This window comes from Mesoplodon mirus (assembly GCF_964341445.2).
Source record: "Mesoplodon mirus genome assembly, chromosome: 8".
Taxonomy (NCBI): domain Eukaryota; kingdom Metazoa; phylum Chordata; class Mammalia; order Artiodactyla; family Ziphiidae; genus Mesoplodon; species Mesoplodon mirus.
The window spans coordinates 548,040-571,448 of NC_138984.1; the positions used below are offsets into that span (position 1 = coordinate 548,040).

Genomic DNA, 23,409 nt, shown 5'->3' on the forward strand with positions numbered 1-23,409 from the left:
TTCTGCACTCCCAGCTCACAAATGTATTTTCCCACCGTTTTTTCTTTTTTTTTTTTTTTGCGGTACGCGGGCCTCTCACTGCTGTGGCCTCTCCCGCCGCAGAGCACAGGCTCCGGACGCGCAGGCCCAGCGGCCATGGCTCACGGGCCCAGCCACTCCAAGGCATGTGGGATCTTCCCAGACCGGGGCACGAACCCGCGTCCCCTGCATCGGCAGGCGGACTCCCAACCACTGCGCCACCAGGGAAGCCCCCCACCGTTTTTTCTACTGGCTTGTGATTCTACTTTCACACGGAGACTTTTCTGTATTTTTTTTTTTCTTTTCGGTACGCGGGCCTCTCACTGCTGTGGCCTCTCCCGTTGCGAAGCACAGCTCCGGACGCGCAGCCTCAGCGGCCATGGCTCACGGGCCCAGCCGCTCCGCGGCATGTGGGATCTTCCCGGACCGGGGCACGAACCTGTGTCCCCTGCATCGGCAGGCGGACTCTCAACCACTGCGCCACCAGGGAAGCCCCTCACATGGAGACTTTTAATCCTCAGGATGGCCTGCGTACAACGTTAGGCTGGGTCAGTGTCCCTTTTCCCACAAACTGTGCTCCTCTGCCAGCCCCGCCCAGGACACAGGCCTCCCGTCCAGGGACCCACGGGCGCCCTCACCAGCACCGAGCCCGTCCGAGAGTCTGTGCGGCTGGCTGTGTTTCTACAGTGTTTGCAGCGTTTCTACGGTGGGTTTGTAGCTTTTTTTCCCCCCAGATTTTTAATAATCTGGAAGGAAATCACTGCTCTTGACTCATTTTCAAAGTTGACTAAACTTTTTTAAAGTTTCAAGGTTCAATGTGGATCTTTTTCTTACACATAAATTTGAGTTTAAGGAGGTTCTTAAAAAATCAAATGTCATTCTGATTAGGATTGTGCTGGATCTAGCACAGCTTTCCCATCCCTTCTACTTTTTTTGTATAATTTTCAAAGTGTCTATTAAAGAGCAGGTGCTGGACTTGGATTTGTGACCCATCTGAGACGGGGACGGACGGGCTCTGACCCCATCTGCACGTCTATCTGTGGCGCCTCCTTGGGCCTTTCTCTCCAGTGTCCTCTTTGCTTGAAGCTTTTTGGGGTTTTTTCCTACTTGTGAGTTGGATGTCGGATGATTTATCTGTCTACGGGAGGCTGCTCTAAACTTACACCTTCCCGCAAACTCTCTCTCTAAGCTCTCCCTCCCTCTCTTCCACACCAAAGTGAAAACCTGCACAGTCTCTACTTGCACTTGCCACGGTCTTACCTCCAGATTTAAAAAAACAGCCATGCGGTTCAGGTCACTTGTGGTTTCCCAGGGGCAAGTTTGTGTCTTGTCAGGAACAGTCCTAGCGTTTACAAAGGAGAGAGCTCAGCGACCAGGCGAGTACGTACTTTTAAACCGAATTCCGCTGGTCTTGGTACTGCTGCTAAACCCCACCTTGCCCTTTCTCCGTTCCTTATTCGGATTCACTGCTCGTTTGGGTGGACTCCTCCACATTATCTTTCCGGCAAGGGCACTCAAATCCTGAAACCCTGTGTTTCTAAAATGCCTTTCTTTTGTCCTCAGCTAGTGTCTGGCCAAGGGCAGAATTCTAGGGTCGCAACGCAAGGGCTCTCTGGGGCCAGGTCCTACCTAACCCTGCTTTCCTTTCCAAGAGTTCGCTCTTCAACAGGGAGACACTCACAGATGCAGGTCACACAATCGATTCTGGCGAAGATTTGAGTCAGGACTTGGACGTGACCTCACCCTCAGGCCACCCCAGCAGGTGGTCACCCCTGAGCTCCTGGCCCCCCACGCGGCTGCCCAGGCTCTGTGACAGGCTCCAGAGCAGCGCTGTCCAGTAGGACTTTCTGTGACCGTGGAGACGGGCTGCCCCTGGCGAGATGTGGCTATGGTGTGGCAAGTGCAGCGGAGGACATGAATTTTTAATTTCATTTTAACAAATTTAAACTTGAACTGACGCAGCCACGTGTGGCACAAGGGGGCCCACACTGGACAGCGCAGCTCGAGTCTTGGAAGGAGGAATCCTGGGAACCCTGAGGTTTGGTCCTCACTCTGCAGAAGGGAAAATCCAGGGCCCCGAGAGATGACAAGGTCCTTGTCGCACTCGGGGTGAGTGTCAATGTAAGTTTGTAAAGAACAAGCCAGCACAACGGTGGGGTAAGAAGGGGAGGCAGTATTCGAGTGGCCACGAGGGCAGCTCTCTAGAGACAGTCCTTGCAGAGAGACTCAGGTGGGCTCAGACCTGCCCGCGGCACAGCACAGTGTGCGCGGGAGGCGGCCCCCTCCTACCCCGAGGGCTGCAGGGGACCAACGGGCGTGCCCGGGAGGCAGCCAGCAAGGCCTGGCGGGCGGCCACTGCTCTTTAAGAGAGCGCTGGGGGTCACGGCACACAGGGCTGAGTCATCCTTTGCCTGCAGGTTTGTTTTTTAATATATAAAATAAAAAAAAATTGGCATCCACTGGTCTAAGAGGCTACAAAGCTCTGGGCTGCCAGGCCCGAGGGCCCTGGACAGCCCGGATGTCCCCCGGGCACGCGCTCCCAGACCTGCTGTTTCACCCTCTCAGGCGGGCTGTGACCTCCCTCTGAGAGGAGGAAACGGAGACGGGTCACAAGCAGCGCCACGGGTGGCACGGGGCTGTGGGCCACTAACTCGGAACGCGGACCGGCCGGAGGTGACAGCACTGGCGTCCAGGTGGCGCACACGGCAGCTTTCACTCAGGGCCTTTTTATTGCCATTGGGTTTGTGACCGTTGATAGAGTGATGATTTTAGGAGCAACGGGTGGACTAAAAAACCGTGGCTGGGGGGCTCTTGGAAGAGAGGGGCCAGGGGCTTCAGAACCTGACGAAGGTGGCGTCGATCTGCCGCACGGTGGGGAGGGCCAGCATGATCTTCCGCCGGTACTGGGGGTCCTTCTGCAGGGGGTTCCGCTCCAGGTACACCGTCTCCAGGCTCTTGGCGCCCTTGAGCTCGTCCAGGTCACTCCAGCAGTCCAGGAGGTTGTCGTTCATCTGGGGGAACACGCGCGCAGCGGAGAAGCCTTAGGGCTGCAGCCCCGCCCCGCGCCCCCTTCAGACAGACAGCCCCGCCCCGCCCCCTTCAGGACACACTGACCCTGCTCCGCCCCCTTCAGACACAACAGCCCTGCCCCGCCCCCTTCAGGACACACTGACCTGGCCCCCCAGCCTCCCCACGTGGGGCACGAGGCCCCCACTCAGAAGAGGGGTGACCAGCACCTCACGGGGCCTTCCATCCATCATGGCACATCCTGGCCGGGCCGCGTCCCACCCGGGATGAACCTGGACACGGCGCCACGACAGGGGCAAGTCCATGTTCAGTTCAGCAGAGGGAAGACGGAGCAACACAACCCCACCCCACCCCGTCTCCAGGCAAAGTGCTGCAGCCGGTTTGGCTGTATTTCCTACAAACCATCCTCGGCCATTGTCCCCAAGGCCTAACTATGCGCTCTGATGACAACACAGCCAACAGACCAGAGGTCGCTCGCCGGACACTCACAGCATGAGGGGCCTTGATGGCGTGCACCCCCGGGACACCCACCGCCCGCCTCTGTGGAGGAAATGCTGTGCCACGGCTGATCCCGTCCAGGATGCGCCACGTCAGGAGGACGGGCTCAGAGCAGGTCAGGAGGCCCCGTCCCGGCTCTGCTGAGGCCCGCGGGGCTGGGGTCGGTGGGTGGGGAGACCTCTCACTTTTCAAACCACCATCAAGGCGAGGGCACGTAGGGCCTCTGGGTTGGAGCACCTGTCACCCAGCTTGGTCCACACCTGTCACGTGGATGTCGTGGCCCTTCTGCTGGGGCTCCAAGAGACCAGTCTTCAGTCTCCAAAGAATACGGCAGACGGACAAGTGAACACAAACCAGAGAACTGCCTCTGTGAACGTGAGACGTGCCCTGGATGGCCGGAGTGAAGGGTGAGGGTAGGGGGCTCAGGCGGCACCCGCGGGGACATCACCGTCACGGCTCCTGGCTGTGCTGCGCCAGCAAACGCTCAGTAACTGGCTCCCAGGAAGGCTGAAGAGCCCTGACATGTCGTGTCCGCCGGCTTCTGTGGCTGACCTCATACTGACCGTAGCGCTGGCAAGAGAGGCGCACGGCAGAGGCTCCAGCGCGTCGCTGCCCGTGAGCTGGCAGGTGGCAGGGCTGGGTGTGCAGGGCGGGCGGGGAAGCTGCCCTGAGTGCATGCCCCGCACCTGCTGGCCTCACCCCCTCGCTCCGGCCACGCCCAGTTCTAGAAATCACGCTTCAAGAGACACCGGGCCCGGGGCCCGCCATGCACACGGTAGTGGGAGGGGCAGACCTGTTCCCTCGGAACCTGAGAGGGCAGAGGCGGGGTGGCCGAGGTCACACGGCAGCAGCCCCACTCAGAGAAGGTGTGACATCTGTCCACATGTGGGAGGTGAAGAAGCCGAGGCCCTTGAGGGTCCCATCCACGGCTACTTGGTGGGGACACCACAGAGGGTCCGAGCACCGACCAGGCACTGGATTAAGTCTCTTGAGAGAAGGGCCCAGTTTCGCCACAGCACTGGGGTCTCCAGGGAGGGAGAGGATGACGGCCGTGCTGCAGAGCAGCTGTGTGCTGGGGGTCTTCGGGGGGAAGGTGAGAGCAGCCTGGAGGTGGGAGTGAAGACCAAGAGACCGCAAGCCACCTCCAGGTCCAGGGCCACATTCACAAATGGTGACTGAAAACCTAGGCTTGGCTTCTCAGGACTCTTCCTTGAATACAGATCATGTTTTCCTATTGTACATCTAGTAGTTTTGGGTTGAACACTGGACAGCGGGGCTAAGATGGTGTAGAGACTGCCACAGGCTTGGTTCCACAGTTCTTCAGGGCGGGTCTCCAGGAAGTCAGGCCCCTCTGACCTGGTGGGAACCAACCTCCGCACGCGGCCTCCTCTGGACACACTGCTGCAGCTTGCTTCTAGGCTTTATTAGGGTGGGTCTGGAGGGCGTCGTAGCTGAGCCTGTGGTACTTACCCCTAAGGCCTGGCCCGTTTGGTGTCTAGCTGGAGGTCAAGGGTGCTGGTGAGAGCCCCACCTGGGCAGGGCTGGAGCTCCATCGTCCCCCAGCTCTGCTCGCCTCCGGCAGAGCTGGTGGGTGAGCCGCGAGAGGGGTGGTCTTGTGCCCAGACTGCCCACCGCTCAGCCGCAGCCCGGCAGGCGACCCCCACGTGGACTTCCGGGGCCCTCCTCCGCACAGCTGTCCCCTCTCTCCGGCCTTGTCCTGAAGAGTCCAGCTGCCATGAACTTTGACCTCTGCGTCTTCAGCTCCACAGAACTGCAGTGTTCCGCTTAGGAAGCGCTCCTAGGCAGAGCAGGGCAGCCCGGGCTCACTGTGCCATCCCCGTTGTCAGGGCCCGCGGCCTGCTGCTGCCTGCTGTGCACTGCCTGAACAGAGCAGCCTCGGGCCTTGGGGTCTGTTCCTGGTGGGAGGGCTACTCTGGCACCAGTTCCACTGTCACAGCCAGTCTTGTCTGTAATAACTCACTGCACGTTATGAATCTCCCACAGAGATTCTCCTAGATTCTCCCAGAGAGTATACAATGCAGGGTTTCTCAGACTCGCCTATTTAAGGAACGCTATTTTCACAGAACTTCACGTGGGCCTAGTGTGCCACGTGCTTTGGGAAAGCCAGATTTCCAAAACCCAGAGGCCGGCCTTGTGGAGGGCCTGAAGCCTGCTTCTGAGCACGGAGTCAGGGGGACCCGGAACTCAGAGCAGGACTCACTGGTGCCTCCACCTCAAAGGGAGAAGAGCTCTCCCAGGATAAAGCCTTAAACAGTATTCTGTTAAGCATTAGTCTACGACACTCCTCTTGTACAACATGAGCTGCCCATGTGGCCAACGCAAAGTGTGCAAAATCAGAACCAGAGGGAAGCAATATCCCCCGTGGCAGTGGCTGCAGCTGCTCGGTTACCAGAAAGAGGCCGCTGCAGTGGAGAATCACGAAAAAGACACGCATGCCTTAAGCACTTTTACCTTGAAACGTGCAAACAGCACATTCATTTAATAAAAGTAGCAATGTTACATTGCTTAGAAGTAAGATCTTTTCACAGCAGAATCTTAGAAACCTTCTCCTACTCCGCTGGCAGCTGATGCTCCGGCAGGGCCGCCATCTCCTCTTCTTTCTCAATAGAGTCGTTTGTGCCTGACACACACTGTGCGCTTCCTGTGTCACACGTCATGGCATTTCCAATGCCACCGTCCCGTCAGTTCCCGGTGGTGCGCTTACTATCTTTATAAACCCCAGGTCTTATAGTTGAGGGTATTCCACAGTACAGCCAGCCACAGGGCAGTTTTCTCTAGGATTTAGTGAATGTGGACCTGGGAGTTTTACTCACCACCAATGGCACATTGTAAAGGATGTCTTTGACACAGGTAACTTTCAGAGATTCTTTCTTTTCTTTTTTAAAATATTTATTTATTTATTTTTGGCTGCGTTGGGCCTTTGTTGCTGTGCGCAGGCTTTCTCTAGTTGTGGCGAGCAGGGGCTACTCTTCGCTGTCGTGCGCAGGCTTCTCATTGCGGTGGCTTCTCTTGTTGTGGAGCACAAGCACGGGCTCTAGGCGCGCGGGCTTCAGTAGTTGTGGCACGTGGGCTCAGTAGTTATGGCTCACGGGCTCTAGAGCACAGGCTCAGTAGTTATGGCGCGTGGGCTTAGGTGCTCCGAGGCATGTGGCATCTTCCCGGACCAGGGCTTGAACCCGTGTCCCCTGCATTGGCAGGCAGATTCTTAACCACTGCACCACCAGGGAAGTCCCTGGAAATTCTTATCTTTGTATTTTTCCAAAATGGAACTCAAAACCATTCACCTGTATTGTCTCCACAGAAATTCCAGGATCTCTGGAAGCCTCATTGAGGGAAAAAGAAAAAATGGCCTTTATGACTCTTTTTTCAAGTTCTGCACAACTGAGATGTAAAGGAACAAGGTGTGGGGTATGACCTTCCAGGTACGCCCGTCTTCTTAAAAGAGTCTCCCAGAAGGTACAATTTTTAGTTTTTTCCATCTAGAATGTTTCCCACTTCCTTCTCTCATTTTTTTTTCTGTTAAATGAAGTCGACCTTTAAAGACACCCAGCTACTTGTGTAGAAGGGCCCTCGTTCTGGATTCAGCCGCCTGCTTCCCGTGGTGTCACCTAGCTCGTTCTCCCGGACCCTCTGCTTCCTGACAACTGGAAGTTAGGTCTACATGCTTGGTTACATCACACTAAACATTCCTGGCGAGCACACTTCATAGATGAAGCACATCAAGGGACACGAGGCATGAGGCTGTCCCACTACCGGAGATGAGTCTGATGCTGTGGACACACTGGTGGCGCCCAGATGTCTCTGGGGAGCGTGTCTCCCCTTTGCAATCATCAAATTCTTGGCGGGGCGACACTTGGCACGTGTGCAAACGCCCTGCTCATCCACGGTTTTAGCGTCGGGTGATGATCCTGCCTGAACCCCGGGCTGGAATTCTGCTACAGAACATTGTCCTGGCTGACATTCCCCAGCCGACTACCTCATGGTTTTCAAGACCCAAACTTCATAGGATGTATGCATTTTCCATCACAATGGTTTTTGATGGCTAATATTTACATAGAAAATTTACATTTACTTCCCCTCAAATTCAATAACATTTTAAACAAAACTGAGGTGTGGGAGAATTCCCAAGATACATTTCTTACACAACAGAATCACTTCAACAGAGGGGACGTGTGCCTTGTATGTTGCTGGCATCAAAGAAGGTGTCTGTTACTTCATACAAAGCTGGGGTTCAAGAGAGAGCAAGGGGGAGCCCCTAGGAGACAAGCCAGTCTTTTCACAACCCCATCACGGGGGTGGAATCCTGTTTTCTGCTGCATTCTGTCGGCTGGAAATGAGTCACTAAGGCCAACCCACACTCACGGGGAGGGGTTACACACGGCGTGAATACCAGCACCTTGCGGGGGGTGGGGGCACACCAGCAACTCGTGATGGGCCACAGTCTGCCTTCTTGCACACCTGGCACTGTCTTACTGCTGGGTGCCCTGGGTGCTGGACTAACCCCAGCCCTCCCTCTCGGGACCCCTCTCTGGTTGTGCGGTTTCTCTGCGTGGTTCCCTGGCCTCTTCGGAGCCAAATCCCCTCGCTCCAATGCAACCGGCTTACCACTAGCCACACCTTCCTCCGGGGGTGGGCTGCACACCAGACCCCCGGCTCATGGTGACTCACTCGGCTCCCCCAGCCTCTCAAAGGCTGGTTCTGGTCTTCCCAGACTTGCTCTGGCATCACGTGCTAACAACGCCCAAGACTCAGTGCTACCGCTAAGGGGTAAGGGACATGCTCACAGCAGGCCACCTGTGCTCTAGGGAAACCGGGACGATCTTTTAAGATGAGGAAAGGAAAACACCCAGGACACAAGCAGGGACAGCAGGATGGCTAGACAAGGAAGAAGCATGCCTTAGACGCAGCACGAATCTTGGATCAGACTGAGCGCATCCGGACGACGCTCAACTTGCACATGGCAGTCACCGGGTGGAATGTGTGGTGGTGCCTGCAGGGGCCACCAGGCAACAAACGTGCTTCAGGACGACACCCGTGTGGAACCCTGACACTGAGGACTTCAGCTTGGGGGTCATCCTGCCACCCCCTCAGAGGAGTCTCAAGACATCTTATGCCCTGTTTCTCTTCCTCTGGGCTTGGTGACACTGCTCCCGAGACAACACTGTCACCATGAGGCAAACACAAGGCACATTCCGGGAGGACTGACTACAGAAGCCCATGCGACACCTCCTCCCATGGTGCCGGTACACCTCTGCGCTGGGTGCACTGGCCCCTGGGCTGGGTCTGGAAGCCCTTCAGTCATGTGGCAATCCTCGGGTCTAACCGTATACTGCGCAGGGCTTCTCACACTTTCATGTGAATCGCAATCACCCAGAATCTTCTAAAATGCCCACTTTGGTTTGGTCTACATCTGGGGTGTGGCGGGGCCCAAGATCCTGCGTGGGTACCAAAGTCCTACAGCCCTGCCCGCAGTCCCAATCCACGCCACAGCCTCCAGGGCTGGAGCGAACAGAATTTCACTCGGCAGGACCAGTTCAGCTGAAGTGTCATCAACCCCTTGTGTATTAAACTTACCCAGAATTCCTGCAGCTCTGTTAGATGGCTGATATTTTCAATCTTTTTGACTCTATTTGATGCAATGTCCAACATCGTGAGTTTGTTCTAAAATAAGGAAATAAAATTTTTCCTGGATTACCTCAGATCAACAACGAGCGCGCGACCATGCACACAGCGCTGGGCGCTGAGCCTAGAGCCATGAGGTGAGCTGCTCTCTCAGGACGGCAGTGTGCTAGCAGGGGGACAGCACTGCCCACGTCCTGCAGCCTCCCCGCCCACCCCCAGACCAGGCCAAGGACACAGAACCCTCACGACTGCCTCACTGCGCTCTCACCATTGGGGTCTGGAACTAGTTCCTTCAGATGCCAAGCCCCAGGCTCCCAGATCCTGGTCCACAAAGACCCCAGTGACACGCCCCGTCCCGGGAAGAGCAGCTAACATGAGGCCGGGGCTCTGAAGAGGGGGTAACAGTTGCAGCAGCATCTATTTAAGTGCTCAACCCAAGGAAACATACAATTCCAACTGATCCTTAGAACAGTGTTTCCTTCTTCTTTCAGGGCTGAGGAACCTGGGGCTTGGCGGGGGTGAAGGGGCCCTCCTTCCAGCACAGGAGGAAGGGCAGAGAGGAACGCCTGGGCAGTGAGGGACAGCGGGTGGACACTGGCCTGGAATTTACAGCTGATGGGAGAGAAGAAAGAGGGAGCTCAGCCCCACTGGGGACAGCGTCCGGGGCTCGCCCGCTGTGGGGCAGGCATCGATCGCACTGTCTCGTGGATACAACGCTGTGCTCGACCCTCTATTCCAGAAATGTCCAGCAGACGCCTACTTCCCAGCACACATCAGCTAAGCCTGAGGAATTTTTTTTTAAAGTTCACAGAGTTTCAAGATTTCACAGAATAAGACTGTAGTGAAAATGAAGTCTTTAAAAGCTTGCATTGTTTGCTGAAGTATGTTTAACCAGACCAATTGGCAAGTTTTTCTAAAATCAAAAGGGAAACATTACAAGTTGGTTGACGGCCTCCGACAACACATTCTCTTCCTCTCTGCTCGTTTCTGATTGAGGGTTGCCTTCCTACGTTTTTTACTGTGTTCCTGGGATTCTAACTCCAAATACCAAGTTTTAAGGGAAAGTTAAAAAAAGTCTCAATAAAATAAAAACAAAGCCCACACACACACACACGAGCAGGCAGCCAGAAGCTCTGCCGACCCAGAAGCACTCAGGCCCTGGCCTCTGACTCCTTGAGGGCTGGGCACAGTGTCCTGCGCCATCTGGACACAGACGCGGTGAGGAGCTCTTCCGCTGGCTTCTGTTGGGCTCCTGGTGTCCGCTCAGATAGCTGGGTGACTACAGCGGGCTAGGAGACGCCTGCCTGCGGGGCTCGGCGACTTTCAGAGCAAACAGGGACTCAGGAGAACTCTGTAGAAGGGGGCCACCGTGGGCAGCAGGGCGGGGCCAGGGCAGGCCCGTTGCCCCCTGCTCTGCGGTGCTAGGTGGTGTGGGATGTGTGAGCACAGGAACTGGCTGAGCTAAAGCGTCTGCGGCCCGCGGCAGGATGTGACCCTTGTGCAGCCCCAGCAGAAGGGCTCAGCACCAGGGGCACCCGGCTGCCAGAACTGGCCCCAAACCTCCAGGCACAAGGATTCCGGCATATGCTCAATACTACCTCGTGTTTTCCTGGGGAGCTGGACAGTGTTTTGAAAGCTCATTCAAAAGCAAACCAGTAAGAATTGCTTAAAAAAAAAAAAGGAAGGGGACAGGGTGGGGAGAGCACTCACAGGAGAGGTTACAACAATGCAGTCATCCCCGCTAGACCCACAGGAAGACGACCCAGCACACAGATGGGCAAACAGAGGCAGCACTGGGGGAGGACTCAGCTGTGGTGTAAAGATGGTGGATCTGCCATTTGGGAAAAGGATACTTACTGCCTGACCTCACACCACAAAGGTAAATTCCAGATAAATTAAGAGATAAAGTTTAGAAGAAAGTATAGGTGAATATTTGATCTCTAGTTGAACAAAGATCTGAGGAAAGCCTGTCTCATTTGATTATAAGAATCTTACAATGATTACCTTTAAAGCCACAACTGCTTTTTTTTCTGTTTTGTCGCAGAGGCCCCAGAAGGCTGCGGTTCTGACCCCAGACCGAGGCGCAGCGCTCCTACTGGGACAGTCCTAAGCTCTCGCCCTGTCCTGTGTGCCTGGGACCCCGCTGCTCTTTTGGGTCACACCGCTGCCACGCCCTCTCCTGCGTGGACCCTCCGCTGACCGTGGGGACTGGGGCGGGGGGGAGGCCAAAGAGCAGAAGGGGCGCCGCCCGGCTCCAATCGCATGGCCTCCGCATGGCCGCACCTCTCAGAACTTGGCCTCAGGGTCCCATTCTGCACCGGCCGAGTGTGCACCCAGTTTACACACAAGCTCTGTAAACTCTCAGTTTGATTGCAAGGCAGGGAAAGGTGACAGGACTCACTGTAGGCAAATTCTAGCTTTTCCAAAATTTTGTATGTAGATGTTGGTGAAATGAAATTCAGAACGTGGATTTCCCCTGAAAACATTACTAACGGCGGCTAGGCCCAGGGGCTGAGGCGCAAAGGCCAGAGGAGGCTTTACGAAGACTGAAACGCTGTGTTTACAACAACAGAAGTGACCAATCTGGTTACACTTGCTGGCAAGTCAACAAAACAGGAAAAAAAACCCAGTAAAATTGAATGAGTAAAAGTATTTTATTTGTCTTGAATACTGCACTGAGAAAAAGCAGGTTTGCCTGCAGGCAGCTGAGGGGCGCAGGGGCTTCCTAGGGGCTCAGGGCCAGTGCTACCCCTCCCTGCCCAGCGCCCCTAAGGCTGTCCTGTGCTGGACAGGCAGGGTTGCTGAGGGGCGGGTGGGAGGGAGCGAGACTGTGCAGGATCTGGGCCAGGGGGCGCTGCTGGCCCCGTGGGCTGGGAAGTGGGGCCCGGAGCAGGAAGAGAGGGTGGCTGCTGATGCCCACTAGCCCTCCGTGGGACAGGGACACCTAGCAGCAGCCGGGGTTTACTTTTTTCTTAACTTTAATTTTTTCTAGGCCGTGCCCTGCGGCATGTGGGATGTTAGCTCCCCGAGCAGGGATTGAACCTGCGCCCCTGCACTGGAAGCGCAGAGTCCTAACCACTGGACGGCCAGGGAAGTCCCCGGGGTTTGCTTTTAAAAAATCTTCCCCAACGCCTACAGGGCCATGCAGTAAATCCACCCCCGCGACACACAGCTCAGCTCAGTGCCCGCTCAGGGCTGAGCAAAGACCGCCTGCGTCTGTGTTTCCCAGCGTGAGGAGGGATGGAAAGGTCACTAGGACAGACCTCCAGAGGCAGCGAGTCCCCTCAAGAGCCACCCGGAGGCTGGTGTGTGCTGCCTGCCCGTCGGGCACCCCACGACCCCACTGCCCCACAGGCGGCCGGCGGGCTTACGTTGTTGTCCAGGCCTTCGATGACCTCGATGCCGTTGTGGCTGAGATAGAGCTCCCGCAGGTTCACCAGGCTCTGCAGGCCCTCGATCTTGGTCAGCCGGTTGCCCTGCAAGAGGGAGAGTCAGAGCAGCGAGGACGCACGAAGCCACGTGGCTCCTGGGAAGTGGGGCTGCTTACCGTGGGCGCCTGGCGGCGGGGCATCTGGATACAGCTGCGAGAATGGGACTCACACACACAGAAAAGGAAGACCGAACTCTTGGGTCTGCTGTACTGGGCTAAAGTTCATACGCGGGGTTAAAGGCTTTTATGCAAAGCACTCACTTTTTCATCTACTTGGGGAAGGTCTACCTCAATTAATTTAGTAATTCAAAATTTCAGAATCACTGAATATTTTAAAATAAAATCAGTTCTCATTTCTTTCAGCATCTACTATAACTCAAATTAAAGCCTAACGCCCTCTTCTTAAAATAAGTCTGCGGAACGTCTGCTTTCCAAAAGGCACCTGTGGTTTTAGGGGACCTGCCACACTGAGGTCCGGTCCCCAGAGCACCCCACCACATCCTGCCTCAAGGGCCTGGTGCCACTCGCCTGCTTCTGACAAAAAGGAACAGGAGCTGAGGCACAGCCACATGCTTCCCAACCCCCAAGACAGGCTGCACGCCCTCTGCATGGACGCGGGAGAGTCGCTTCCACCGTGGAGCCCAGCACTGTAGGTTCTGGAACGAGCTCCACCTTCTGAAGAGACCCTTTGGCTAAAAACCAGCTTGGACTTTTATTAGGAAAAGGAGCGTGATGCTTAGGGAATGAAACCGCGGTCCAGCGTGTGTCACGCACGTCTAAGGTCAGTGAAGTATAATGTCTCAACTGCTCACTGACGGTGAAACAGAGAGCCCATCAAAGCCCGGGCCCTGGGCCTGCAGGATGGGGGCGGCAGGGGCGGGGCATAGGGCAGTCAGTACCTGCATGCTGAGGACTGTCAGGTTGGTGAGTGCGTCCAGGTTCTGAAGCTTAGTGATCTTGTTTTTCCCCAAAAACAAACTCTCCAGGTTGGTTAACGTGTCAATATTTTCAATTGCCTGTGAAAATCAGGACAGGGCAGCACTTAGCTACCTGGGGAAGAGAAAGATCTCTGGGCAAGGAGAGAGAGCTACCCGGGGCATCGGGCAGGTACTTTTCCACTCTGGAAAATTTCCCATGCAACCTCACGTGAAAGCACAACATGAGAACACGGAAAAGGTGGGGGTGGGAGCGAGGCGTCAAGGCCCCCCCCCTTACTTGGGCTCACTCCCGGACCTCGAGTTTCCACCAAGCCCTGGAGCTCTCGGGAATTCTCAGGTCCCTCCAGTCCTAAAATTCCGAGTTGCCACATTATTACGTGACTCTATGTAGGGTTTGTTAAAATGCATTCCACAGGAGAGAGAAGCTGGGAACTCTGGCCTTGGGATGCCCTACGGGACTCCTGGAGCAGGTGCCCCCGTTCCCTGACTCTCTGCCCCTCTTCCTGTTTCTGCCACCTGCTTCCTTGCTTCTCCTTGCTCCATGCCGGTGCTCCGCCATTCAGCTGGAGACGGATCTCCCGCAGCGCCTCGGGTAGCAGCCGGTTTAATCAACGCCCACTGAGCAGGCCTCAGGCCGCCCCCTCCTCTGAGTTCACTGCTCTCCCAGAACAGGTTAACTGCTGGCTCCTTCAGTGCGCACGGGAACACAGGGGGCCTCCAGCGAGTGCAGACCGAGCATCTCGTCTGGCCCTTCACAGCAAGACGTGGCTGGGGGCAGTCTACGAGGATGAGGATTCAGAGGGAGGGCAGCCTTAACTGCTATGGCCTCTGCATCAACTTGTGACAAGCCACCTTGCTCTCAGAAGATTCCATAGAGAAATACTCGATAAAATGCTGACATCTGGGCCACTGTCTAGTTTTAAGTGTGCTGCTTTCCTATTTTCAGCCGTATCACCACCAGCCTCGTGAGAGGCCCTTTGCCAGAACCACTCTTCTTGGTTTGCATCCTGTCCAGCTCATGAGGGCCAACCTGGGATGACCAGTGTGCTACGAGCTTCCAAAAGCTGGACAGAGGGGTACTTGCGACATGGAGGGAGGGGAAGAAGTGCTCGGAAACCCCTGCCCCCAGCCGCTCAGCAGGGGAGGACAGGCCAGCCGAGCACCAGGCTGCGTGCTCCTTCCTACGGTCCTGGTGTGGGGCGAGGCACCGGCAAGCCACCCCTCTGCTGCCTTGGGACACTTTCAGTCTGCAGTACATTCAAAAGCAAAGCGTTTGGGGCTGATCAGCTCACCTCGGGCAGAACCTAATGGGAAGGTTTGGTAAGAATTACATCCTGGTTTGAATGGGGAGCAAGTGAACTCTATGTGCAGAAGAGAGGCTAGGCCGCTGCACCTGGGCACACGCTCTTATTAATACTGACTTCCAGTCAGCACTTTTTCTTATGAAAAATACAGCCGACCGCACACCCTGCACCCATACCGTCCAGGCCACGCTGCCGCCACGCTCGCACCTACCCGGATGCGGTTGGACCCCAGCTCCAGCATCTGCAGTTGATGTAAGCTGCTTATGTTCTCAATTTTATTGATTTTATTGTTGACCAAGAAGAGCTTTTTCAGTCGTGTCAACTTATCAACTCCTTCAATGTTTCTCAGTAGATTAAAAGAAATATCTAGAATCCTGGGAATAGGCAAAACATTTTTTTAACGAGCCGGGTCACACAGAACTAGAATGTAATTAACTTAGGGGCAGCACCCCGACCTGGGGGACCGTGCCTCACCCGGGGGCGGGGGCGGAATCTTGTGGCTGCCCAAGAAGGCCTGGGAGAGCTGGGAGGCAGCCTACAGGCTCCCGATGCCTCTGAGCTCACAGGATGGTGTTGAGGGGAGAGACCATGTCCTCCCCGAAGAGACCAGCCAAAAGTCTCCACAGGTTTAATTTGCAGGCTGGGACTGTAGGCAAGCCAACGCACCCCTGGAGCCAGGTGCAGGGCAGGACCCTGGGGCAGAAGTGGCCTCCCTGGGCCTGAGAGCTGGGGCCCAGGGCTGGTTCTGGGGAGGCTGGACGGGCCCCTCCGTTGTCTCCCTGGGTTTCACGACTCACTCCAGCTCTGTCAGTCCCTCCAGGTTCTCAATCTTCTTGATTTGGTTGTCGTAAAGATCCAGCTCTCGAAGACTCTGTAGCTCCTCTAGATTCTCAATGCATTTAATTAAATTTTGACGGAGGCAGAGAGTCTAGGGGACAGAAAGAGGGCAGCTGACATAGGCAACAGGGAGGCCAGGAGGAAGTGCCCGCTGTTACAGGACTGGCCTTCCGGGTGGGAGGATGCGGTTTTCCTTTCCGTTTTCTAGAAAGCTGCTGACCTTGGAAAGGATGGGCAGACACCCAAGGGAGGCTGGAGGCAAGCCCCATACCGAGCAGATCTACTTAGTGAGGGAGGCAGCGGGCAGTGGGGGTGCTGTGTCCCAGCAGAGGGAACCCTCAGGGGCTCAATTCTGAAAAACAGATTGGACTGAAGCGAGTTAAAGACTGCACAGGCTGGGGTGTGCGCGGCTGCAGGCGGGCTCCGACCTGAGGCACTGCAGGCGGCCGCATGCCCGAGCCACTATTTGAACCTGGGGCGAGCCACCCAGCCTGCCGTCTGCCCTAGCAACCCTGCCAGGCTCAGGAGGAAAGGTGCCCGACGGCAGCTCCTGGTGCGGCCTGGCACCTTTGCAAGGACTGTCACTTGCGCAGAACTGACTCTGTTCTGGGTTTATCGATGTCCTTCGGGCGGGTCAGACTCTGGAGTGTCACCTCCCCTGCAAGGACGGAGTTCCTCTCACCTTCACTTTCTTCAGCACCTCGAACCCTTCAATTTTTCCAATGCGATAATGATTCAAATCAACGTCCTGAAACAAGACAAGACCTAGCTCAGCTGCAGGCAAGCGCCTGAAGACATGCTTCCTGGAATCGGAGCCACGAGGAGGCTGGGCGGCGGGTGGAGGCGAGGGTGAGGGGAGAATGGGAGAAGTGCTACACGGAGTCTGCGCAGACAGGGGGCGGGGACTCAGAGGCGAGCTGCAAAACGCTCCTCGGTTCAGCTACCACGGGTAGCGGCTTGATGTAAAACCGACCCTCCAAGCGGGTGGGATGCGAAACCTACTCTCACCCCTTTGCCCCCTTAGCACAGAGCACAAGCCCATGCTCTGAGTCCCGCGTCCCCACTGACGGCCGGCTGCGGGTTCAGGGGAGGCCCCACGGGCCGCCTAGACACAACGGCTGGCTCCGCCCTTCCCTGATCATTAATGCGCCGTGCTTCTCAGAGGCTGGGGATGGCGGGACCCCACCACGTACAATGTAATCATCTGACCCATATAATTTATGAGTCAAAGGCGTTTCATTCGGTTAAATAGAAATGGCAGGTCAATCACTGGTATTAAAAACAGTAAGAACACAGGGTCTCTGAGCCAACGGAGACAGGCTCAGACAACTCCTTCCAGGGAAATCACTCGCTAATCTGGTACCCTCGTAAAAGATACCCTGACGGTCAGAATGCTCTGTCACCATGCCCCCTGAGGTTGGGGTGAGCAGGCGGCATTACCTCTGCATTTCTGTCCAGGTTAATGGTTTCCATATCCACAGGCAGCTCTTGTCCTTCTGTAACAACAAGAAGAAAAGCCCATTCAGAGCCCCCAGTCTCCAGGAAGACGCAGCCCTGGCATCCGCGGAGAGCTGGGTTGGGCTGCCTGGAGCACAGAGCCAACTTGAACGCAGAGGAGAAACCAGCAGGCAACACCCGGAGGGCATGGATGACGTGGCGGAGCTAAGAGCTGTCTGACAATGGTCACCCTTCAAGATCCTCAGTTTCCTGAACTCAGCAAACGCCTCCAAACTTCCATCTGTGCCGCACAACTTCTCAGGAAGGGAAATGCAGTCTGACGCTGTTGTCAGAAAAGCCGGGGGAGGGGGAACGGTGACCGAGCCTCAAGTGACCCCAGCCAGGGGCAGGGAAGCTGCCCACTGCCACCTCCTGGTGATGCCTGAAGCTGCATACCTGGTGGCAGCCTGCCTCCCAGTCTTTCCCTTCTTGTCTGTGACAAGAAATCAGGTCATTTGAATATAGATCATGCTGGGCACACCAGATGTTCTAAGATGTGCCTTTTATTGCTTTGGAAAGTGGCCCAGCATCTACAAACACGTCTGTCTGCAAAGAGCGAAACAAAATGAAGCTCAGCTCAACAGACAAGATCGAAGAGCCTCGCTGAGCAATTTCCATGCCCCTCTTGCCGGGCAGGACGAGGAGCCAGTCCACCCTAGAGAGCGGGCCTTCCGTCCGGGGGCCTGAGGAGGGCGGCCGCTGCTCCCGCGCTGGGCTCTGGGCCTACTGCAGCACATCGTCTAAAAGGGTTAAACGCTCTCCCCAGCCTGCGTGCATTAGGATCTGAATGAGGCCACACACTGTAACCGGAGGGCATTTCTATAAAGTCTCCGTTTGTTCTTGCAATTTGTTGTTGAAGAAACTGGGCCGCCTGCCTTGGAGAGGCTCCTCCTCGGGGGCAGCGCGGTGACTGCTGTCTGGCCTGTGCCCCCAGGGACCACTGGTCACCGCTACCGTTTGGCCTGCGTCCTTCAGCTGCCTCTCCCCGACGGCAACACTGCGTCTGCTCCTGCGGCTGAGCAGGCTCACAGCCCCGGCCTCACGCCCCCAGCGCCCCCCAGCATGGGGCGGCTTGAAGGCTGGACTGGAGGCCTCGGAGAGGCACGCCCGATGCAGGCCCAGCCTGACAAAGACGTCCTGGCGCCACACTGGCTGAATTCACCGCACAGCCTCTTCCATAACCACCGACAATGGCTAGTTAAAAAAACATGTCATTTACTCTAGTTCAGCCATAGCTTTACAAGATGTCAACCAACCCAAAAATTAAATAAAAGGAGCTGGGCAAAACCAAGAGATATGCCCAAACGATCCCCCTACAAAAGTCAGCACAGCCAACGGCCTGAACTCAGGAAGCTGCAACGAAAGACGCATACTACAACAAAGGCAGGGTGTCCAGGACACATGGTCACAAGGCTTAAAGGGTTCTGTTTGTAAGACATCCAGCACAGGGCAGTGCTCAAAATGGCAGCTTAACCTTTGAAACAAAGTTACCAGCCATCTTTCCAAACCTATCCTGTATGTTTTAAGTTTTAAAACAACTTATAGAAAATAAGTGAATGGTACCAGTTGTCACGTTTGAATTTGTTTTACTTGAACTTAAGATCTAAGCAAGTACAGGCAGGAGCAAGTCCTGGTTTCTCTAAGGACCCATAAAAATGCACCTTCCCAGGACTTTTAACAAGCTAGTAGCCTGGAAGAAAGAACACCGGATCTAGACAAGTCGGGGTCCAGTCCAGGGGCTCCACTTTGTAGCCACGTACCCTTGGGCGAGTCGCAGTGAGCCTGTGCTCATGAGCCAGGGGAGAGCCCATGACAGGGCTCGGTCAACATGCCAGGCATTCAGATGTGAGGGCAGGTGACACTCCCACCGCTTGGCCCTCCTGTGACTTAGTCAGCAACAAGAGCTTTCACCTATCACTCCCGTGTACTTATTCCACCCACATCACTTCCAGAATATCGACACTGAAGTTCCAAAGTAATGTGACTGGTACTTTTGTGGTAATCTCCTTTTGCCTTAAAATTAGGTTGCCATAGTTACCAATCATCTTCACTGGCACAGAGCACGATGTTATTTTTAAAATTCGTTTTGTTTTCATTACCATAACGGTAATGCATGACTATTAATACTTTAAATACCCATAAACTGTGTATAAATCTAGAAAATGCAGAAGGTACAAGACCCTCTCAAACCTCCTGTTTAGAGAGACCGTCCCCCGGCGCCCCCCAGGCCAACAGTTTGATGTGTTTTCTCTCTTAAGTAAGTAAAACTACATACTATTATTATCATTTTAAAAATAAAGATAAGATTTTAACATGCATACCATTTGTAAAAAAATTTGCTTTTTTCACCTAATAATATATCTTGGACATCTTTTTGTCTGTTTGTATGGTTTCTCTCACTCCTTTGAATGTAAACTGATTTTCTAAGCAAGCAAAGAAAATACAAAAAAAGGCTCAGATCATAGTTTGGGAGGGTGAAAACCCACCATTACAGGCTGAGAACTTACTTTTCTCATCTCTAAATTCATTTTGTTGTTGTTAATCATTAAACCAATTTAGAAGTTGATCCTCAGGCCTGTAAGTTTGGTGGAGCAGGACTCAGAAATGACTGAGACAATTAGTTTCCGTCCACGGTAGGAAAAGAGAGCACGCTTAGCCAAACTGTTCATTTCAAATCTCACTTTCTGAACACGTGGTTAATAAAACAATCTTCTGGTTCTGTTTCAGATGACACATTAGTATCAATATCATCAGTATTTGCCTTCAATGGAATTAGGGAGAAGTTCATCCTGCCTGCGAGGGCCGTAAGTGCATAGGTGGCTCAGGGAGCACCTCAGAGGGCGCCCTACTCCCAGTGCCTACGCCCACCGCCCCTGGCCACCCACCGAGGGCCTCCAGAGTCAGCCAGACAAACGCCCGGGCGCCACCCGGGGGCCCATCACGTGCCACCGAGCCCCATCCTCCTCCCGCTTAGTTAGTTTAAGGTTCTTAACTCGGCCTGGTACCTTCTGGGTCCTCTTCCCCCCGCTCCTCTCCGTCCTTCAGGCTGTGCGCACTGAGCTCGGCCACCATCCCGCCGCTCTGCTTCTTCCCTTCTTCGTCGCCCGACTCTTCCGATTCCACCCGCCTGTCAACTGAACCCACACACATCCATAAGAACTCACACCCATGTTAGGGGGCCCTCTGAGGAACATGTAACAGATTGACATCCAGTTGGAAGTCAAAGAGACTTCATTCAAAAATGTTTGTTGAACTCAGTTCAACAAGCATTTGAGTGTTCTCCATGGATGTCCCGGGTACCACCTGAGGCATCCAGTGGAGGGGGGAACTGTGGTGGATGGGAAGGGGGCACAGCAGGGAGGCCACAGGGGTACAAAAGTGAGTGACATACTATTCCTGCCCTCAAGGAACTCGTGAAGAATTACCAGGTGTTCTGGAAGGCCTGGGTGGTTTGTGATTAAACGCCCTAGCGGTAACACACAGAGAAGCACCTCCTGTCTGGCTCCCTTTTGGCCTGGATGTCCACGTAGAGGGGACCATGTGACCCTCCCGCCACATACCTTCATCCATGCTCCACTATCCATTTGGCCAAGAAAACCAGCCCAGTTCACAGGCCCTCGTTCTGAAAGAAATCAAGACTAACTCAAATCAGACTGTGGGCAGCGGGGAGCTTTAGAAAAAGGAGAAGACAGCCAGTAGTGCTAAATGCCCCATGAAGTCACTGATGCTGAATGCCAGGGCACCGTGACACCAGCACACAGTTTTGAAAGGCTGGTAAATAAATATTTTTTGAATTAGCAAATCAGGCAGTGATTAAATGTGGCAGACTGGTAAAAATTCTTTGGCAAGACTGTCAAATAATTTCCCTTTTTCCTAACTTTTTTTGCAACTCTTTTGGAAATCTGTGGAAGACCTGGAGCACTACTGGATTACTTGGAGTCATCAACCACACTGAAAGTATTCTCTTTTCTCCACTACAGCTTATTTACAAAGGGGTATATGCTCTTTGAGGGGAAAGCAGCTATTTCACCTTTGTATCTCCCGCTGAGCCTAGCAAAGCAGCACCCAGGAAAGGACTGCTGGATAAGTCCTGATGAAATCCACCCCTAAAACCTCCAAACCCATTCCTTCTTCCCTGCCCTGGCAACTGCCTTGGATCAGCTACTCATTACCTGTGGCCTCGGCTCCTGCCTGGCCTCCTAACTGGTCCCTCAGTGGCTTGTCTGGCTGTTTAATCTATTCTCCATTGCTAGAGAATCTGATCTTATTCTAAAGTCCAAATCTCATCTTTGACTCCAAAAATTTCTGGAATGCCACTGACTCTTCCTGAGTTTGCATCTTGTCTCTACAGACACAGCTTTGGCATGTTATTTTCTTTTCCAAGCCTCAGTCTCCTCACCTGTAGAAGGAGCTAGTATAGTACCTGCATCTCAGAGTTGCTGTTAGGCACAAAAACATGTGCATGACACGTACGTAGACATGTAATAAATTAGTTGTTACCAGGCACAGGTGGTCAAGGCTAAGGGACAGCAAGTTCTACTGGGCAATGGTCTGGTGCAGCGGAGCCCAGGGTGGGAGGGGCTTAGCTAATGAAGGGCAGCCAAAGTGAAACTTGGGACTCTCTCCCAAGGGACAGGGGCATGGGACAGCAGATCAGCACATGAGGTGACTATGCGGCACCGGGGACTATGGACTGGCTCAAGGTATCGGCAGTGGGAATGGGAGAGGTATTAAAGATTTGGAGATATTAAGGAAGCAGGGGCAGCAGAGCTTGTTGATTAACTGGATGGGTGGCAGCCGGAGAGAAGGAATTGCCCGGGTTTCCTACTTGCCATTTACCAAGACACGGAAACAGCTAAAGAGAAAGTGGGAATAGGTGGGAGGGTGGGAAGAGGGGGATAAGAAGAGGCGTTTCCCTGCTTAAAAAGACCTAACGGTCTGAAAGTCCAAGACCCTTCATGTGCTTCTCCCCTCCACCAAGGCCCCCCACGACCTTTCCTGCCAGCCTCACCGGCACTCTCCCTCGTTCAGTATGACTGTGCCACTCTTGGCTGAACTCTCCTCCAAACAGGTCACATTCCTTCACACCCCTTTGCCTTTGTGTGGTTTCCTTCACCTGAAATGACCTTTGCTCTTTCCCTCAGCCTATCTCCAACCTGGCTGATTTATAGTTATCTTTCACGATTCAGCTCAGAGCGGGCGTTGGTTGTGCAGCCATCACTCACAACATGCCTACTCTTCTTTCGCCGCCCCCGCTTCCCTAGCACTTGACACTGGAGACTGTGGCTGCTCTTCCGGAGCGCTCATGAGACCAGCGGATCGAAAAGTACAGAAGCACTCGAAGACATGACTGGCTCTCCAATTGCGGTAAGCGTATGTATGTAACTATATGCACACATAACATGCATATACTGTTTTTCAACAAAGCGGAAGAGTTTGATTTAGTCCTTTTGGAACTATGATCGCTTTGAAAGCAGGAAACCGTCGATTTGTAACTCAGCTCTTGGCTCCTGGTCACTTCTTCCCCACGACCCATTCATTCACTTTCGAGAGGACCCTTCTCCACCCCCGCCACGTTCACCAATGACCCGACTCGGGCGAGTCCCAGGGAGCCCCGCGCCTTGTTTCCTCGTCAGCTGCCCCGGGACTGGGGACTCGCGGGGCTGGCTGAGGAACTCGGTGCGAGGCTCCCACCAGCTGGCGGACGCCGGGGCTGTGGGACCACCGCGCCCTCAGTCCCCACCCACGCGCCCGGCTCGCCCCGCCGCTGGCCCCGGCCCTAGGTCCGGCACCTCCCGGGCCGCCCGCGCCTTCCCGGCCGCTACCGCCTCAGCACGGGGTCCCGGGTCCGGGACCACCCCCGCCCTGCCGGCTGGCAGATGTCAGGGGGCTCGCGCGGCGGGGTCCGAGCCGCGGCCGCAGGTGGGCCGCCCCGTTTCTCCCGGGCAAAGCCGGTACGGGTCGTCGCCCCCCGCCCGCTAGGCCCTTCGGTCGCCGCCCCGCGTGGCCACTCACCCTCCATCATCTCCTGCGACTGTGCCTGGCCCGCGCCGCGCTCCGCCGCCATGTTGGCTGCTCTTCCCCTTTCCGGTATCTATCGCCTCAGGCCCCTCAGCCAATGAAGGCTCCCAGCTCAGAGCTTTCCCAGCCAATGGAATCACAGACGCTTGCGCGACCCCAGAGCCTCATGGGAATTGTAGTCTTTCCTCGAGGCCGC

The 23,409-nt window shown here is 54.9% G+C and overlaps 1 protein-coding gene across 3 annotated transcripts; it reads right to left on the reverse strand.

Moving 5' to 3' along the window:
• Positions 1-1,932: 1,932 nt before the first annotated feature.
• PPP1R7 (protein phosphatase 1 regulatory subunit 7) lies at positions 1,933-23,389 on the reverse strand. 3 transcript variants are annotated; one of them, XM_082631409.1, is made up of 10 exons: positions 23,208-23,274; positions 20,198-20,326; positions 17,136-17,191; positions 16,378-16,443; positions 15,656-15,786; positions 15,070-15,232; positions 13,516-13,632; positions 12,558-12,662; positions 9,139-9,225; positions 1,934-3,029 (listed from the first exon to the last, which is right to left on the reverse strand). In XM_082631409.1, the coding sequence occupies exons 1-10, from the start codon at positions 23,257-23,259 to the stop codon at positions 2,853-2,855; spliced, it is 1,083 nt and encodes a 360-aa protein (XP_082487535.1). In that variant the 5' UTR covers positions 23,260-23,274; the 3' UTR covers positions 1,934-2,852. The 3 variants fall into 3 exon arrangements, with proteins under 3 accessions (XP_082487534.1, XP_082487535.1, XP_082487533.1); XM_082631407.1 differs by having other exon boundaries at positions 1,935-3,029; positions 20,186-20,326; positions 23,208-23,389; XM_082631408.1 differs by lacking the exon at positions 20,198-20,326 and having other exon boundaries at positions 1,933-3,029; positions 23,208-23,389.
• Positions 23,390-23,409: the final 20 nt, after the last annotated feature.

Excerpts from the sequence above, each read along its gene's own strand:
- PPP1R7 (XM_082631407.1), bottom strand. The coding sequence starts at position 23,259 with ATGGCGGCGGAGCGCGGCGCGGGCCAGGCACAGTCGCAGGAGATGATG. Across the intron at positions 13,633-15,069 it reads TGGGGTCCAACCGCATCCGG|GCAATTGAAAATATTGACAC; the intron begins GTAGGTGCGAGC and ends TGATTTTCACAG. Across the intron at positions 9,226-12,557 it reads TCGAAGGCCTGGACAACAAC|AACAAACTCACGATGTTGGA; the intron begins GTAAGCCCGCCG and ends TCCTTATTTTAG.